At 36.9% G+C, this 18,208-nt stretch overlaps 2 protein-coding genes across 5 annotated transcripts in view; one reads left to right on the top strand and one right to left on the bottom strand.

Moving 5' to 3' along the window:
- The window catches only part of ccdc57 (coiled-coil domain containing 57), a 55,661-nt gene extending 38,164 nt beyond the window's left edge, over positions 1-17,497 (bottom strand). The window contains exon 1 of the mRNA XM_049464919.1: positions 17,394-17,497. The gene's annotated coding sequence lies outside the window, so the exon portion shown is untranslated. The remainder of the gene's footprint in view (positions 1-17,393) is intronic.
- On the top strand, positions 1,721-16,033 carry slc16a3b (solute carrier family 16 member 3b). 4 transcript variants are annotated; one of them, XM_049464920.1, is made up of 6 exons: positions 1,721-1,895; positions 9,094-9,196; positions 9,497-9,746; positions 9,865-10,008; positions 10,128-10,907; positions 11,026-16,033. In XM_049464920.1, exons 3-6 carry the CDS (start codon positions 9,524-9,526, stop codon positions 11,466-11,468), a joined length of 1,590 nt encoding a protein of 529 aa, XP_049320877.1. In that variant the 5' UTR covers positions 1,721-1,895; positions 9,094-9,196; positions 9,497-9,523; the 3' UTR covers positions 11,469-16,033. The 4 variants fall into 4 exon arrangements, with proteins under 4 accessions (XP_049320877.1, XP_007259707.1, XP_007259708.1 ...); XM_049464921.1 differs by lacking the exon at positions 1,721-1,895 and adding an exon at positions 6,731-6,782; XM_007259645.4 differs by lacking the exon at positions 9,094-9,196.
- Positions 17,498-18,208: the final 711 nt, after the last annotated feature.

Genomic DNA, 18,208 nt, shown 5'->3' with positions numbered 1-18,208 from the left:
TATATATATATATATATATATATATATATAATACAGATCTGTAGATATATTACAGTTTATCATTTGTACAGAATTCATACATCTATTTAAGAAACAATCTGTTCTTTGACTCTGAACTTATTCATTTAGTCTGAGTGTACTATACAGCATCCAGTTATATGATTTACCACTAATGTCTCCACTGAATTACTCACATGCTTATGATTAATACCGCCTCATACTGCCTTCAGTGGCAGTGTGTAAAAGTGTGAGGTAAGTGTTTCCTGTGGGAGTTGAATACTGATGATGCCGCAGCACAAAGGCAACTGACGACAGAGGAAACTGAAAACCTGACTCAATACGCTCCACCTGCTTTGTGTCACGTAAGCCTAGTAGGTAGTCTAAAGTGGCTTAAACCACCCTTAAGTAGTACATTACCATGCTTTCTGACACACTTTCTGTTTTATATAATGGTAGTTTGATAGTTACAAAATAGTAATCTATGATTTATACCTTAATCTATTAAATGTGTATGTATATGTGTGTTATTAGTTCCATATAAATGACTGGTAACTGTTGCATATAAATGATGCAACAGAGGTAATTGTTGCTCTTTCTTTCTTGGGGTGGTCCTGATGAGAGCCAGTTTCACCATAACATTTTGAAGATCTTGGCGACTGCACTTGAGGATACTTTCAAACTACTTGAAAAGTTTTGGATTGACTGACCTATTTTTTTCTTTACTTAGTTGATTTGTCATTGCCACAATATGGATGTAGAACATTACACAATTAGAGCTTTTCACTGTATACCAAATCAACCTCTTTACAACTGATGCTCTCAAACACATTAAGAAGTCAAGGAATGCAAGTAATTAACTCTTAACTACCCTTATTCATAAAGCTGACAAAGAAAATACCAAGATGTGTAAACCAAACACCAAGATGTGTAAAAAGAAAGTTAAAGAGATTAAATGCTAACAGACACTGACAGTATGTGTAGTATTAATCTACAATGCAGAAAATTTTAAAATAATGAAAAAACACTTAATTTAAGGTGTGTTTACATTTTTTAAAAGGTACTATATATATATATATATATATATATATATATATATATATATATATATATATATATATATATATATATATATATATATATATATATATATATATATGGTACCATCATTTCATTCAAACTGGTGTGTATTCTTAATCCCTGTCTAGGACACTTCATATTGAGTTTTTTATTAGCACAATAATGCAAGTTAAATAGTTAAAATGCTAACAGACACTGACAGTATGTGTGTAATTTTAGTATTATTCTACAAAGCAGAACATTTTAAAAAATAATGGAAAAAAAAAACACACTGAATTTAAGGTGAGTTCAAAAGTTACTATAAAGGTACTGTTTATGTATGGTACCATAATTTCATTGAAAATGCTGTGTAATCTTAAACCATGTCTGAGGCACTTCACTTAAAGAGTCAAAACACTAACGGACAGTTAGTGACAGTATGTGTATTTATACTAAATATAGACGACACTGACCACCTCAACCTTTACCTAAGGTTTCTAAATCCTCTTAAATCTCAAAAGCGCGTGCTATGGTATGGACAGGGGTATTGTGGAGTGAGGGAGGGATACACAGAGAGAGAGAGAGAGAGAGAGAGAGAGAGAGAGAGAGAGAGAGAGAGAGAGAGAGAGAGAGATGCGCGTACGGAACGGGACAGAGAGCATCACCACATACTGCACGTCCGCCACTCCAGCTACATGCTCAGGTGACTAACAGGGGCTCTCCCACTGAGGAGGTACCAAACCGGAGGGGCGCGCGGACACGCGAGTGATGCTTCTTCTTCTGTCTCTGGATCAGGAGCAGCATCAGAGGACCCGTTCAACACTGCGAGCACCATCTGGGTATGTAACTATAAATACAGCATTTTTTAATTATTTAAATGCTGTATCAATAATATTTAAGCTATAGCTATTAGCCTGGCATGTGTGGTAGCGTTCATTTCTTATAGCCTATTCCTATAGTGATACAGTATATGGTTTTTCCTAGCGTGTATGGCAGTAACAGGTGGTAGAACTGGGGGATGCTTTTGGGATGCCCTAAAAGAGAGCCTGTATAATATAAGCTGTATTTATAACACTATTATTGCCTATAGCTGGCTACTGATGCTGTCAGTTCATCTACATATCTACGTATATCTTGTTCAGCTACTAAACAATAAGTAACGATTGGTAAGTCGGTGATAAACATGTGATAAACATGTATTAAACAGAGATAAACATCTAACATACCGATACAGCATGTTATAATAATCACTAGCCTATATCCTAGCACGTGCAGACAGCCAGTAGTCAACCAGCCTACGTCACGAACATGAATGCGACTAGCCGCAGCAGCAGCAGCGCTGAGGGGTATAAGTTGCCGGTAAATAAGATAAACTAACAATAACGACTAGTTTAGATGAAATAAACTTATACAAGCGACAACAAAATATCTAAACTGCTACCAGGGCAGGTTTCCACGCTGCTTTATAGGGGAACTTTGCGTAAATGATGCTGCTAGCCTGAGGAGAGCAGCCCAGAACAGTCACGTAGGCACAGACTGCACTACTATACTCAGGAGGCAGCAGCACGCACACCAGCCCACGTTTCAGCTCAGAATAGTGGAGGACTAATACACATACTGGCTACCAATAAAAAAAGGAGAAAACATCCAGTTACACAACGTCATCTTCCTAAAATAATCGTCTAGTTTTTTTTTTTTTTTTTTTTTTTAGGAAACAAAAAAACACACTTGCTTTTGACATTATGTCTATTTAACTCTCAATGGCATGGTGTTGCCCTACATCAATCAAAGCAATTACTGTAAATGGAAGTAAAAACACTTTTTCATCCCTCCATCCAACCTTTTTTTTGAAATTGTATGGTGATGAAATGTAAAATGCTAATTCAAAAGTTAAAGATTGATAAGGTTGTTGATTCAACATTAAATGTTGTTTCAACATTGTTTTAACGTTAAAACAACAACGACATAACTTAAGTCATATTTCAACCGCATTTGAATGTTAAAGGTCGGTTGTGTGCCAGCTGGGAAACCACTTTTATGTAATTTCATATATATATATATATATATATATATATATATATATATATATATATATATATAATTTCAAATGTCACAATACAAGCCATCATTAAATACAATTAGGAGGAAGAATTTGGTTTAACATTCTTCCTTGAAGTGGAGTAGGCTATTCTTTTTATCTTTTGGGCAACAAGCCAGCTGGCATTTCACACTGAATCAACATGTTGATGTTGATATGGCAAAGTTGTTTCAATGTTGTACATTCAGTCTTATATATAGCCCACATTCAGGATGCTTAACATTTAATGGAAGAGGATAAAAAAATGTATGTGATACATTATACATGTAAATACATATGACAATACACTGCCTGGCCTTTAGCTTTTATCGCAGCACACATTCGCTGTAGCATTGTTTCGATAAGTTTTTGCAATGTCACAAAATGTATTTTGATCAAGCGTACATCATTCATTTTTTACCAAAATCGTAGCTTGATGATGGTAGAGTCTGACCGCTGCACAAAGCCTACTCCAGCACATCCCAAAGATTCTCAATGAGGTTAAGTTCTGGACTCTGTGGTGGCCAATCCATGTGTGAAAATGATGATCTCATGCTCCCTGAATCACTTTTTTACAATTCCAGCCCCATGAATCCTGGCATTGCCATCTTGAAATATTCCCGCGCCATCAGGATAGAAAAAAATCCATTGATGGAATAACCTGGTCATTCAGTATATTCAGGTAGTCAGCTGACTTCAATCACTTATCAATTAGGCACAAGCCCTGAACTGTGGACATTAGTTCTGTAAAGGTATCAATCTATGCTATACAAATTGCCCAAGTCACATAGCTTAAATTGCACTCTGAACATAGGCCATTATCCTAAAGGGTTAAAATCAAGTGATCTGATCAACTGAAGGTGTGTCAATTGTGCCGATTATTTTAGGAGGGTGATGATAAATAACAAGAATACTTGAGAGGAAAAATTATGGTTACATTAAGACCTTTTCCAGAAATGTACAGCTATGTTGTTTTTCCATTATTAACATTTAAAGAAAAAATTCAACCAGAATATTTACATTTTTCCAATTTTCTTTGCTATCAGGGATGCCATAGTGTTATGTCAATTTGTGCTACCTTGTCAAAAAGTAAAGAATAATAAAAACGTTCATTTTTTGGGTTGCATTTCATCTTTAAAGTTGATGATGGAAAAACAACCATTTAAGAACCTTTATTTAGCATCCCTCATAGACATCACTTAGTGTTGATATTCTGACATTAAAACAATGTGGTTTCAATACATTAGCAATGTAAAAATGTATGGCAAATCAACATATAATATATACTGCCATATATCCATCGCATCACAGGGTATCACAGTATGTTATATATGCATTACTATACATCATTATATCAGGTAAATAAAAGTAAATCACCATTTACACTTTTATGTCTCTGAAACAAATCATAACAGTAAGCTCAAGGTGTATAACACACCAGAGGAAACCATGGAACATTTTAAACTGTGGGTTAGCGCATTTGCAGAGCATTAAGTAGCACATATCACACTGACATGAAGCATCAAGCATCATGACAAAACACATTGTTTGTCTTCACAGTTTGAATCAATGAGTTAAAAACGTATAGTTGTGGTGTTACGATCAACATACTACATAGATAAGGAGGGTGGCCCTCCAAAAACAGACAAATCACACTTTCTGTCTCAATACTACACTGAGTGCAGTGTCCATCATGGTGTTAGTGGAGGAGGGGGGAGGTGAAATAACTAGGTCAGAATAGCCCTGCATAATCTCTTCACACAATGTAGCTAGTGTAGTTTAAAGGGCAACTCCACAGAGAATTCTAAATGTCTGCATAGCTCAATGGTTAAGACGTAAACACGCAATTTAGAGTAATTTAATGTAAAATGTGCTGTGCTGCAGAAATTAACCATGTCAGAATTGTCCACAGTGGCAATGATATGAACCACACAGCACAAAAAAATCATTTATAAGCTATTCAAAGGAAATGATTACACTAAATGATTATGAATGCGTTTAATTTACAATCATCTTACGATAAGGTTTTTTAAAAAATATTTACAGTGACATGCTGTGTGTTGAAAGAAAAATATCACCCAAAGAAAATACATTTATTTCAGATTTACAAATTTTTATCATATCTTGTATTCCACATAAAAACTCTGAAGACCTAGTTGTGGGGGCAGTATAAGAAATAGGAGTCCTAGTGAGTGAATGGGTTAATTTGTGTAGCTAATTTTGGAGATAAAATATAAAGTCAAATATGAAATCATATAATAAAAAACTGAAGGTGTGTAAACCCCTACTTCAAACAGAAAATGTTGTCACATTAGTTGTGACCACTAGTTGTCACCTTTCATTAGTATCATAAAAACAGTAAATCCTATATTAAAGTCTGTAAGTATTGTAGTAATGCACAATTTTACATTTAAACACCCTTTGTGAATACATGCATTGGTTAAATCTCAGCAACTAAATTATAAAACAATTGATTTTTAAATATGGCTGTTACAAGACATTCACTCAACACAAGACAATTTTAACGCTGTGGTAAAATGCGTGTGTAAATGATGAGAGGTTGAGTTAATTTTTGTACTAATCAAGCTGAGAAACTGCAGCTGCAACAAGACTTAATTAGCATGGACATTTGTGAGGCCAGGCTTTAAGGTGACAAACAATGGCAGCTGAGGCAGGCTGAGATCTAAAGGCTTTTTATAACCAAGTGGAACACATAGGGTTTCAAACAATGAAAACAATTGAAATGCGAGCAATCTTCTGAATGGTTAACTATAGACATGATGTGTCACTTCCAATGGCCCATCCTGGGGGAAATGTGTCAGTGTGATGACCTGTGAAGTATTGTAACATACAGATCCCTGTTTCTTTTCTGCTTACATGAATAGTTTGTTGTGTTTGAGTCTGAATGATTTATACATGGGTGCTGAGTAGTAATGCCAAATAATTACAAATTCTTTAAACTGAGGGACTATTAAGTGGTTTAATATCAAATGGGAACCAAATATCAAAGTAATGTAGTTAAAAGATTGAGGAATTTATGTATGAAACTACATACATGTCCTTTAGAATGTAAACTAATCAGGTCTTAACTAATCATGTGCGGGACAATATCCTAGACAGGGAGTTAGTTTTGCTAGTCTTGGACTACACAGCATTTTGAATAGAGATTTCAAAAGAAAAATAGAGTATATGACTAGGCCAAATTCCATGTCCTATATATTTGAATGTAAGAATTTTACTGTTAATTTCCCTTGTGGTCAACACTCCCCTGATCTCATTTTCTGCACCTCTTTTTGCCATGTTTGCTGGTTTGAATGATGCAGTAATCACACAGACCTTTAAGATGATATCTTGTGTGATGTGTGTGTCTGTCTTGCCCCCTCAGCCACAATAGAGAATGCAGAATCAATGCACCCCATATCTATTTTCTAATTCTTAGAATAGTGGTCTTACTCAAAGGAACGTGTCTTAAGACTGGAAATGTCAGGGTCTTAATTTAGGATGAGCGAAGGCTTTGGCATGGAGTGGGGTGGGGTTAAGCAGGGTTTATCCAGTGGGCACCTCCAAACCCCAGCTCACAAAAGCCCCACAAGAGCTGCAGCCATGGTCAGAGTAACACTCATGAGGAGAGACACCTAGGAGCAGCTGGGTAGGTCATTCATTGCATATTAATGGTCTGAATTAATTAAATGTGTTGGACTTTAGGAATCTTGGTCTTATAGGGCTTTACATGAGTAAATGTTATTCATATGAAACCTTTAGTATGTACAGTGATTACTTTGCATAGTTTTGTTTATCTTGATCTGAAGGTCATCTCACTTGAAGGTCACATAGTGATGATGCAAGTTTAACATGTGTCATATTCAATCAGTTAGAAGGATGTTTCTCAAGGTTGTTCTAAAAACAGGATGTATGTCACTGGGAGCACACAGTGGAGTAATTCTAATGTTAACTCACAAATCCCAAAGCGCAGTGGCACATCACTGTCAGACCTTGGTTAGACATGCAGTCAAACCTGTTACATATTTTTAGCTGTTCAGGTTTAAGGTCTAAATATTAACTGAGTGTTTTTTTTTTACCTGCGTTAAGACGAGTACATTTAGTTTTCTATCTGGTACCGCAGTAATTTAGTCACATATTTGAGCAAGTTACATGTTGTTGTGAAAATGTAAGCTAACAGAGAAAAGTGTAAAAGGTCACCATTTAAAAAAAGTGCTGTAACAGGTTATTTGATGGATTCAATAGAAGACCATATGTTTTTGTTATAGGTATATATGAATGGTGTTCTTGTTTAATGTAAACACTCTATATTAATTTACAAGTATGGTACTTCTCAGTTAGCTAATGACTTTAAGGTTTATCAAAACTGGTTTAGTCATTTAACAATAATATATGGCAAATTCAATCAGAATACTTCCTGTGTGCCGGGCTAGCATTGTTAGCCACACCACTTAACAACAACCCATTACGCGAAATTTTGGATATTCCCTGATAGATGTTGGACAGCACTGTGGGTTGGACTCAACATTTATTAAGACTTAAGTAGATCATACTTTACTACTGATAATGTGTGGTGTAGCCATCTTGCATTCTGAACTTTCCAGGCTTTCTGAGTAGGAAATCAGACCTGTAGGATCTTTCCATTTGAAAACTCCCTACTTGGAACTAGTTAATGAGTTCATTAGGAACACAGAATTAGTCCACCGCACCCTGTTACTTGAAATTCATTTAACAATTTATTGATTTATAGAGGTTTTGCAATGGCTATCAATGTAATTCTCTCTACTGTGACATTTGAACATGCTGTTCGGTTCATTCTATCTAAGAAAGTGCGGAGACATGTCTCAAGAGCTACAAATCAGCCAAGAACTTATTTGAACAAGCCTCATTATTCATGTATGAAGAGAGGAGAAGAACAGCATGTCCAAATGTCACAGCAGTTGAAATGAAATGGGTTGGAGTCACAAGAACTGAAACAGTAATAGTAAGAGAAAGACATCCAGAGGCTAATCTTTCCACTGCCTCAGCTACAAGTGTGCACTGCATGTTCTTATGCCTTTGGAAGAGCTTTAATTACGATCATGTGCTCAAGATGGCTATTGAATCATTTTATCTTGACAGATACATTCTGTTCCATAGGCCAACCTGAGATTTTACAAATCATATTCGAAGGAGAAAAGCTTTGGCATTTTCTTCCAAAAGTACAGGGGAGGATACTCTGGCCCTGAGCAATGATGACACGACAAGATTCACAGTTAGAAAATATATGACATGTCACTGCATGCCTGGGATTGCACACATGAGTGGAGTAGAACCAAGGCCAAGAGCTTGATGCAACCACCAGTACAAATCCAACACAATTATAATTAACTGTAATTTCATAGGGGTTAGAATGAGTATCTTCCATGATGTCTTGTGGTGTATCCCAAGTGGCCACACTAAGCCGAGATATTACACCATGCAGGGGGGATTGAGGGGGTAGCTGAAAAGAGGGAAGCTGTGGATAGTGAAGTGCAGTGATATAACATACGGTATACAGTGAATGTATTGCAGCAAAATAGAAAATAAAAATGGACATAGGCACTGCTAGTTGGGGTGTATTGATTTGTTTTGTGAATGCATGGTAGCATTCCAGGTCTTGAGGGCACATCTAAATAAAGGAACAAAGAGCAGATAACGTGTGAACCCCTCCCCCTGCCCCGGACCCAATACAATGCAATGAGTGAGCAAATCTGGTGGATGTGTGGAATTGTGGCAGAATTAGGCCACCATTGTTTATATATAAATATATACTGTGATGTTAATCACAGAGGACCTCACGATACAATATTTTCAAGATACATTGCCCACAATAACAATGATATTGTGATACTGTGATTCTGCAATAATCAATGTTTTTCAATACAATTCTCTACGATACTTCATATCATTTATGTCACTTATTGGCATCTGTTTTACAGATTTTCACAACCTATATTCTTCACGCCAGGTTTACCCTATTCATTTATTTAGCACCACCATGTGGAGTAATGAAGCAGTGCCTTTAGAAAGTTAAATTGGGAGGTGAGTCTTAGAGCACCTATGTTTCAATAAAAACATTAATATTTGATGCAACACATCATTATGATACATTTAAAAAGATGCAATATATTGATTCATTGATATATTGTTCCACCCCTGATCCAAAACCCAGAACACCCATTGTTCAACAAAAAACCTGTTTTTGCTTTTTGTTGTGTTTTGCTCGCACAGATGAACAAAAAATGTTTATTTTCTATCCAAACAGAATGCAGAAGAATTATAGTAGAATTATAGCCTGCATACGTTATTCTTACTAATGCGCTTTCTGTCTTTTCGTTGCAGTTTTGAGTGACCTGAAGAGAGAGCATCATGGGTGGAGCGGCAGTGGATGATGGACCCACTGGGGTCAAGGCCCCAGACGGTGGATGGGGCTGGGCTGTGCTCTTCGGCTGCTTCGTCATCACTGGATTCTCCTATGCTTTTCCAAAAGCTGTTAGTGTCTTTTTTAAAGAGCTGATCCGAGAGTTCGGTGTGGGCTACAGTGACACCGCCTGGATCTCCTCCATCCTGCTGGCAATGCTTTATGGCTCGGGTAAGGACACAATACAAGGATTTTTACCTGCGTAGGCACTGTAGTTTATGTTAATATTATGAGAAATTCAAAAACTGTGATAAAAGAATGGCTGGTTCATTTGGTTTGATTCTTTCAGGGCCCTTGTGCAGCGTTTTAGTAAACCGCTTCGGGTGTCGCCCTGTGATGATGGTGGGTGGCCTCTTTGCATCTCTAGGCATGATCTTGGCATCTTTCGCCACCAACATTATTCACATCTACCTCAGTACCGGAGTAATAACAGGTGAGAGTCAAACCTATGGAATATTACTATTATTATTTTACCTTTTCTCACACTACATTTATTTCTTAGACCATAAACCTTTACAGTGTAAACTAATGTGTATGTGTGGTGTATTGCAGGTTTGGGACTTGCCCTCAACTTCCAGCCTTCACTTATCATGCTGAACAGATACTTCAGTGAGAAGAGGCCCTTAGCCAATGGCCTCGCAGCTGCTGGAAGTCCAGTAGCACTGTGTTGTTTGTCTCCATTGGGCCAAGCTCTTCAATACAAGTATGGCTGGCGTGGTGGTTTCCTCATCCTAGGGGGCCTATTGCTTAACTGCTGTGCATGTGGTGCCCTCATGAGGCCCTTGATAGCTCCGAAGAAGAGCGAGGAGGACCAGGAAGCAGCAAAGTCTGTAGAAGAGAAGCCCAAACCCAAAAAGTTGTTGGACTTCAGTGTTTTTAAAGATAGAGGCTTTTTAATCTACACTGTGGCAGCTGCCATCATGGTGCTGGGTCTGTTTGTGCCACCAGTATTTGTGGTAAGCTATGCCAAAGAGCTGGGCAATGAGGACACTAAGTCTGCTCTTCTGCTGACCATCCTTGGCTTTATTGATATCTTCGCCAGGCCCACATGTGGTATTATTGCAGGACTGAAGTGGGTACGCCCACGCTGTGTATACTTCTTCAGTTTCGCTATGATCTTCAATGGCGTTACTGATATTATTGGCTCCATGTCAAAGGACTATGGATCACTAGTGGTCTACTGTATTTTCTTTGGCATCTCCTATGGTATGGTAGGAGCCTTGCAGTTTGAGGTACTAATGGCCATTGTAGGAACAGAGAAGTTCTCAAGTGCAATTGGACTGGTACTGCTGGTGGAAGCTGTCGCAGTGTTAGTGGGACCACCCGGTGCAGGTCAGTTCACATTCTTACCCCTCTCTTCTCATCATCTTGTGATCTGTTATAGCAGAACTACAGTATTTATGCATATGTTTTCTTACGCTTGTTTTTCTGGATTTATCTGATTTTGCAGGACGGCTCCTAGATGCCACCAAGGTCTACATGTATGTCTTTCTGCTGGCCGGCTGTGAGGTGGTCCTCTCAGCTCTGGTACTTTGCATCTGCAACCTTCTTTTCATCAAAAAGAAGCCTCAGGAACCTGATTCTTCTGCCAAGATGGAGATGGCTGTAATGGAAACTGAGATGGAGCAGCTCAACAAAGCTCATCAGGATGAAAATGAGACTGGAGGTAGCAAGGGAGAGGCTCAGTCTGACAAGGTGCAGGAAATGCAACAAAGCAACCAAGCAGAAACAAGTGAAAAGTTAGAAGAGGGGCCACAGAAACCACCAACAACGGAAACAGAGACCAATAAGGATGAAGAGGGCATTACAGCGGACTCAGTAGACCCTGAGAAGGTTTCTAAAGAATTGACCAAAACAAATGGCTGTGTAGTTGAACCCGAATCTTCCCTGTAACAACATGATGACCACAAAAACTGACTTTGCCAGAGCGTTTTCAGGAAGGACTGAAGAAAGAACGTGATTAAAGCAAGATACTGCAGTTTTGTGTGTGCTTTTGATGTTGTGAGCTTTGCTGTATTGTTCTGAAACGGTCACATGCAAAAAGGAAAACGCAGTGACATGCAAATGAACAAAAAGACAAATGCATTTAGTCTACACCATAGCTCACTCCTTCCTTCCACAGCCTTGTGTGGTATCAATACTTTTATAGAATCAATTCTACCACCTCAAATCCAAAAATGTTGGAATAATATAAGAAACGCAAAAAACAATGCATTGTTTCTTATATTTTTACAATATATTTCTTATATTGTAAAACAACAGTTTTTTTCTGGTCAGTTTCATTTTATTCATCAATATACATCCATTCCTGTATTTCAGGCATTGAAAAAAATGCGATGGAAAAACATTTACCACATTTTAATGCTGCCATTCTCTTAAAAGAGAGGAACAAATAATTAAAGCAATAAAGTGTTATCTTGTCTAGAGATGGACCGATCATTGTTTTTGGGGATGATTTTTTATCGTCTTTCAGGTCAATCAGCCGATTGCTGTCATTGATTTTGGGCGGTGGCCCAATGCCACATAGAGGCCACCTTTTAATTTTTTTATTAATAGACCAATACTGCAGAAATGGGTCTCCCAACACCGGCCGCCTCACTGCCCGTTTTCTAGAGTCATATTTCTGCTTAAAATAGATATATTTTAAACTAAATATAGGGTAAGTTGTTATTTTAAAAATAACAACAATAATCTAACACTTCGACTCATTTCCATGGTCTGAACAGGTGATTTGTCTGACCATGATACACGTTCCCACTGTGTGATAGTCCATCCCAGACGCCTCCGATCCCAGAGAAGCTGCTGTCTGGAACGCCTTAATATTAACCCAAAATTGTCTCTCTTACAACTTTTGTTTGGAGTGTGGAGCAGGCCAGAATTGCAAGAATGGATGTTTGTTAACAAATTAAATAAATTTGACCAGAAAAAAACATAAGAAATCTTGGATTAATACTGTCTGGAATGAAATAAAGATAAAAAGGAATTGTACACTATTTTATCGGCAATTTTCTATACTTAATTTTCCCAACTTTGTGGGATTTGGGGTTGTAAATAAATTAATTACAGTCTATCGAACAAAAGAAACAGTATAAATTAAAGATTAAGTACAAGGAATGTTTAAAACTGTATGTATTTACAGGCCAAAAACAGAAAAAAGTTTAAGTGGCAAGTGTGCATTTTAAATCCACTAGGCTGAGACCACCCTTTAAGAACCTTTATCAAAACTGGTTTAGTCATTTAACAATAATATATGGCAAATTCAATCAGAATACTTCCTGTGTGCCGGGCTAGCATTGTTAGCCACACCACTTAACAACAACCCATTACGCGAAATTTTGGATATTCCCTGATAGATGTTGGACAGCACTGTGGGTTGGACTCAACATTTATTAAGACTTAAGTAGATCATACTTTACTACTGATAATGTGTGGTGTAGCCATCTTGCATTCTGAACTTTCCAGGCTTTCTGAGTAGGAAATCAGACCTGTAGGATCTTTCCATTTGAAAACTCCCTACTTGGAACTAGTTAATGAGTTCATTAGGAACACAGAATTAGTCCACCGCACCCTGTTACTTGAAATTCATTTAACAATTTATTGATTTATAGAGGTTTTGCAATGGCTATCAATGTAATTCTCTCTACTGTGACATTTGAACATGCTGTTCGGTTCATTCTATCTAAGAAAGTGCGGAGACATGTCTCAAGAGCTACAAATCAGCCAAGAACTTATTTGAACAAGCCTCATTATTCATGTATGAAGAGAGGAGAAGAACAGCATGTCCAAATGTCACAGCAGTTGAAATGAAATGGGTTGGAGTCACAAGAACTGAAACAGTAATAGTAAGAGAAAGACATCCAGAGGCTAATCTTTCCACTGCCTCAGCTACAAGTGTGCACTGCATGTTCTTATGCCTTTGGAAGAGCTTTAATTACGATCATGTGCTCAAGATGGCTATTGAATCATTTTATCTTGACAGATACATTCTGTTCCATAGGCCAACCTGAGATTTTTTATCGTCTTTCAGGTCAATCAGCCGATTGCTGTCATTGATTTTGGGCGGTGGCCCAATGCCACATAGAGGCCACCTTTTAATTTTTTTATTAATAGACCAATACTGCAGAAATGGGTCTCCCAACACCGGCCGCCTCACTGCCCGTTTTCTAGAGTCATATTTCTGCTTAAAATAGATATATTTTAAACTAAATATAGGGTAAGTTGTTATTTTAAAAATAACAACAATAATCTAACACTTCGACTCATTTCCATGGTCTGAACAGGTGATTTGTCTGACCATGATACACGTTCCCACTGTGTGATAGTCCATCCCAGACGCCTCCGATCCCAGAGAAGCTGCTGTCTGGAACGCCTTAATATTAACCCAAAATTGTCTCTCTTACAACTTTTGTTTGGAGTGTGGAGCAGGCCAGAATTGCAAGAATGGATGTTTGTTAACAAATTAAATAAATTTGACCAGAAAAAAACATAAGAAATCTTGGATTAATACTGTCTGGAATGAAATAAAGATAAAAAGGAATTGTACACTATTTTATCGGCAATTTTCTATACTTAATTTTCCCAACTTTGTGGGATTTGGGGTTGTAAATAAATTAATTACAGTCTATCGAACAAAAGAAACAGTATAAATTAAAGATTAAGTACAAGGAATGTTTAAAACTGTATGTATTTACAGGCCAAAAACAGAAAAAAGTTTAAGTGGCAAGTGTGCATTTTAAATCCACTAGGCTGAGCCCACCCTTTAAGAACTTAGTATGTAAAGAAGGGATAAGGTGCTATTTAAAGAGACTACATGGATTACTACGTGTGCAGGGGAAAGATTAAAACGGATTAAAGTCTAGCACCTCGTTTTAGATTTGAAACCACAACTTTGGCCAGTAATCATTCATGGGCCATCAGCGCTATTGTATTTATTACATGTTGAATTGTCTGTGGCACACAGTGTTGCTTGTGTACTGTACAGTATAACGTGTGTCAGTTAGGTATACTGTAAAGAACTGTCTGTGGCTAAGCTGTCCTTGAGTGAGCATGAGAACACATAATATGTCCATTGTTATTGTGTTTTAAATGTAGGTGTATGTCCTGTTTGTCTCAGTTAATCCAGATTTGTGTAACAGGTACTCTGTCTGGGGTAGATGAGAGTGAAGCACAGATAGTACTGTTTTTTTTTTTTTTTTTTTTGAGAGATAAGTATGATTTTAAACATGGGATCATATTCACACAGATGAATGTATACCTTATAGCAATGTTTCCAAGAGCAAACCTTGGAGTATTGGGGTGTTTAATGTGTTCACCCCTCTCAACACACATGATTTAACTCATTAGTTGTCCAGCAATTTATGAGCTAAATCAGGTGTGTTACTACAGAAAAAAACGAACCAGGGTTTTGAGGGCCGGGAACATGAAACACTGGTCATACCTCTACACCTCTAGAGCATAGAGAGCTTACGGTATTTTTGTGATGTATTAGCTACAGATAGCTGTTTAAAAAAAAGTCACCTTTGGTACTGGTACCAGCATTTTTATTGATGTGTGATTGACTGTGTGGATGTGATAAACTGTTAGTTTTATTTTATTGCACATTACTTATTTCATTTTTTTTCTGTACCAACTTAAATAACTTTGGGACATCAGTTATGGCAGCTGTGTAGTTATCTTCTTCAAAGTGTAGTATTTAAACATGACATGATTTGTAGTTAATTTTGTTGTTAGTTGAAGATGTCATCCGTTATACACTATATATCTATTTGTTTGTGGACAACAAATTCTTATGAATGCATTCAGCTACTTTAAGCTGCACACATTGCTGACACAGAGGTGCAAATGCACTCATACACAACTTGTCTAGACCATGTAGAGAAGTACTGCCAATAGATTTTAACTTTCAGATAACTTGAATCTGCTGGCGCTATGCCTAATGCCCACCACCCTTCTGTTCTCTGGAGTAGTGGTGCTTTAACCAGTACTAAGGTGAGGGTGGGGACAATCCAATTTCCTGACCTCACTAATGCTTGTGTCACTGAATGCAATCAAATCCTCACAGCAGTGTTCCAAAATCTAGTGGAATGCCTTTTCTGAGCAGTACAGACAGCTACAAACAAAAACCAGCAAAAGGCAGATAATAAGATAAGATTTCAGAAGAAACAATAAGGGTGTCCCAAAACGTTTGTTCTTATAGTGCATTTGTCACTCTTCAAGACAACTCTGCACTAAAGGTATGTTAAATACTTGGTATTTTTCAGAGTTTTTTTGTATCAGCCAAGAGACATTTCACTGGTCACCAGTATGTTTGGTGTGACTTTTATTTGCTAACCAGCAGAGTGTACATGGTGTTCTTTGTGTATGCTTTAAAAAATGCGATTGGCTGTGCCTTACACCTGGATTATTTTACACAAAACCTATAGATTGGAGTTTATTTTAGAAATAAATATACTTCTGCATTCACTTGTGGACATCTTATTTTTACATTTCTGTGTAGCTTTATACATGCTCTATTTACATCTGGCACCCTGAGTGGCAAGGATGTTTACAAGTAAAAGTCAAGTCTCATGTCCTTCCAGTTGTAATGAACTATCTATTGTCAGTTGCTCTACAGACTGCTAAGAATATTGCAAAGCTGTATCTTTAAGAATAAAAAAATCAAAGCATTAACTGTGTTATAAACAACATGGAGCATAAATGAGAATGTTATTTATAGTAATAAGGTCTGAGTGATAATGCTGATAATTCTATGTGTAGAAAATCTAATATAATCAAATTTTTATTTCTGATTACAAAGAGGGTAACTTTGCAGTCATCGCTTCTTTATTTGGTGCTTTCGTGTTTAAAATTCTTATATCTAAACATATTACAATAGATACAGCAGCAGCTGCAGGTTGCAGTAATGTTTTCCAGGGTGAGAATTATACAATGACAATTGGGTGATGTTTTTTTTTTCAGGGTGTAAACCAGTAAAACACAGTTGTACAATCCTTACAGCATCTTTCTTGCTTACTATAATGTCTACAGTACACAAATGAAAAACCCATTACACCAGCTAATGCAGCACATATCACATAATATCATTAATAGTCTGGGGTCCAAAACAACATATTATACAGCAAATTTAAAAGCTAGCCAAAACACACAATGCTCTTGTTACCATACACAATCTAGAGCTGTACCTGTTAACGTTTAAGGCATAGGCCACCCAACAATCTAAATCTGAGGGTCTTGAAAGTGTTAGACAGTAAACAGTTTTGCTTTTATTTTCACATGTTGCAATGTTAAGATTTTATTTGCAAGTTAATTTTTGTGTAAATATTGTTTAAAATCCAATATTCACAAATTTACTGTAAAGCCTTTAAATGTATTTTGGTGTATTTTGTAATTTTGAAAATGGCCTTAGTTTTTTTTCAGTGGTATTATAAAGACTTAAAAAGTCTTACATTTAACTTCCTTATACCTGCAGAGTGCTCATGTATGAGTAGGTAATTTCTTACTACTAAGCCACAAAGTTTTTAGTTTCATAACATTTTTATCCCACCTTAATATGGCATACGTGTTACACTGAGTCTGTACTAATCTTAAGTGCTTTAAGAGTTTATTTCTGCTTATGTTGTGCAAAGATTTCTGTCCACACAAAACTACACCTGTATTCTTATATGAATGTTCTGTTTCACCTTAAAAGCTAAATATGTTAAATTTAAAGCCTGAGCGACGCCACAGCAGTATTTAAGGTGGAATCGTAAATTCAAACAATCAAAATCTTCACGTGAGGACAAAAATGGTGTTTGAAAGGACTAGATAGCAGCTACTTACTCTTAAGTGCAGATACTGCCTTAATGAAGACCCAGAGCAGGACTTTTCTCTCGTTTGTCTCAGTTTCTCTGTGGTGTTTATGTTGCTAGTATGTTACGTGCAGAGCGCGCGGTGGACTATAGGCTGAGAAATTGGCTGTGTCCCTAATAGCGTGCCTCTTTAAATCGCGCGCCCTTATAAAACTCTCGCCCAATTGCACTGCGTGTTGTTGACATCACCAGAGGGTAGACTCTTTAGGTGAACAGCAGCAAGCGGAGGTGATTTGGGACGGAAACTAATCGTTAAAAAAGATGGTGGATGCTACCTAGACATGTACTTGAGTAAACGTTCAAGTGCTCTTTGTTCTATCTTCACTGTTGAAGATTCAAATACAATTTAAATAAGATTTTAATCACTGTTTAAAATATTTTTGCAGTGCTCTGTGCCCTTTAGAGGGGTTCGGTCTTCTCATAGATTCAAGAACAGTTTTTTAAAAAGTTGTTTGAATTTTTTTTAAAGATTTAAATATTTGGTAGTGATTAGAATCAGTGTTCAAAATGATTTTATCTCCAGTAGAAGCAAAGTATAGTTTGAATCAGGTTTTTAAACATGATCTGGAGCTATTGAAAAGAGATGAGTATTCTGAAAAGCAGTTCAAATCTTTTGCAAATGTGATTCAGGTCTTTTTAAAGTAGTACAAATCATTAAAAAAGAAGATTCCTATATTTTGTAAAGTAGTCAGTTTAAGTTTTTTTTGTTTTTGACAGACACTGTTTGACAAGTGTTTTTTTTTTCCTTTCTTTCAACAGAAAAACTTTTAGTTGAAAAATGATGCC

This window comes from Astyanax mexicanus, chromosome 15 (genome assembly GCF_023375975.1).
Source record: "Astyanax mexicanus isolate ESR-SI-001 chromosome 15, AstMex3_surface, whole genome shotgun sequence".
Lineage (NCBI taxonomy): Eukaryota > Metazoa > Chordata > Actinopteri > Characiformes > Acestrorhamphidae > Astyanax > Astyanax mexicanus.
This window is presented reverse-complemented; position numbering and strand designations above follow the sequence as displayed.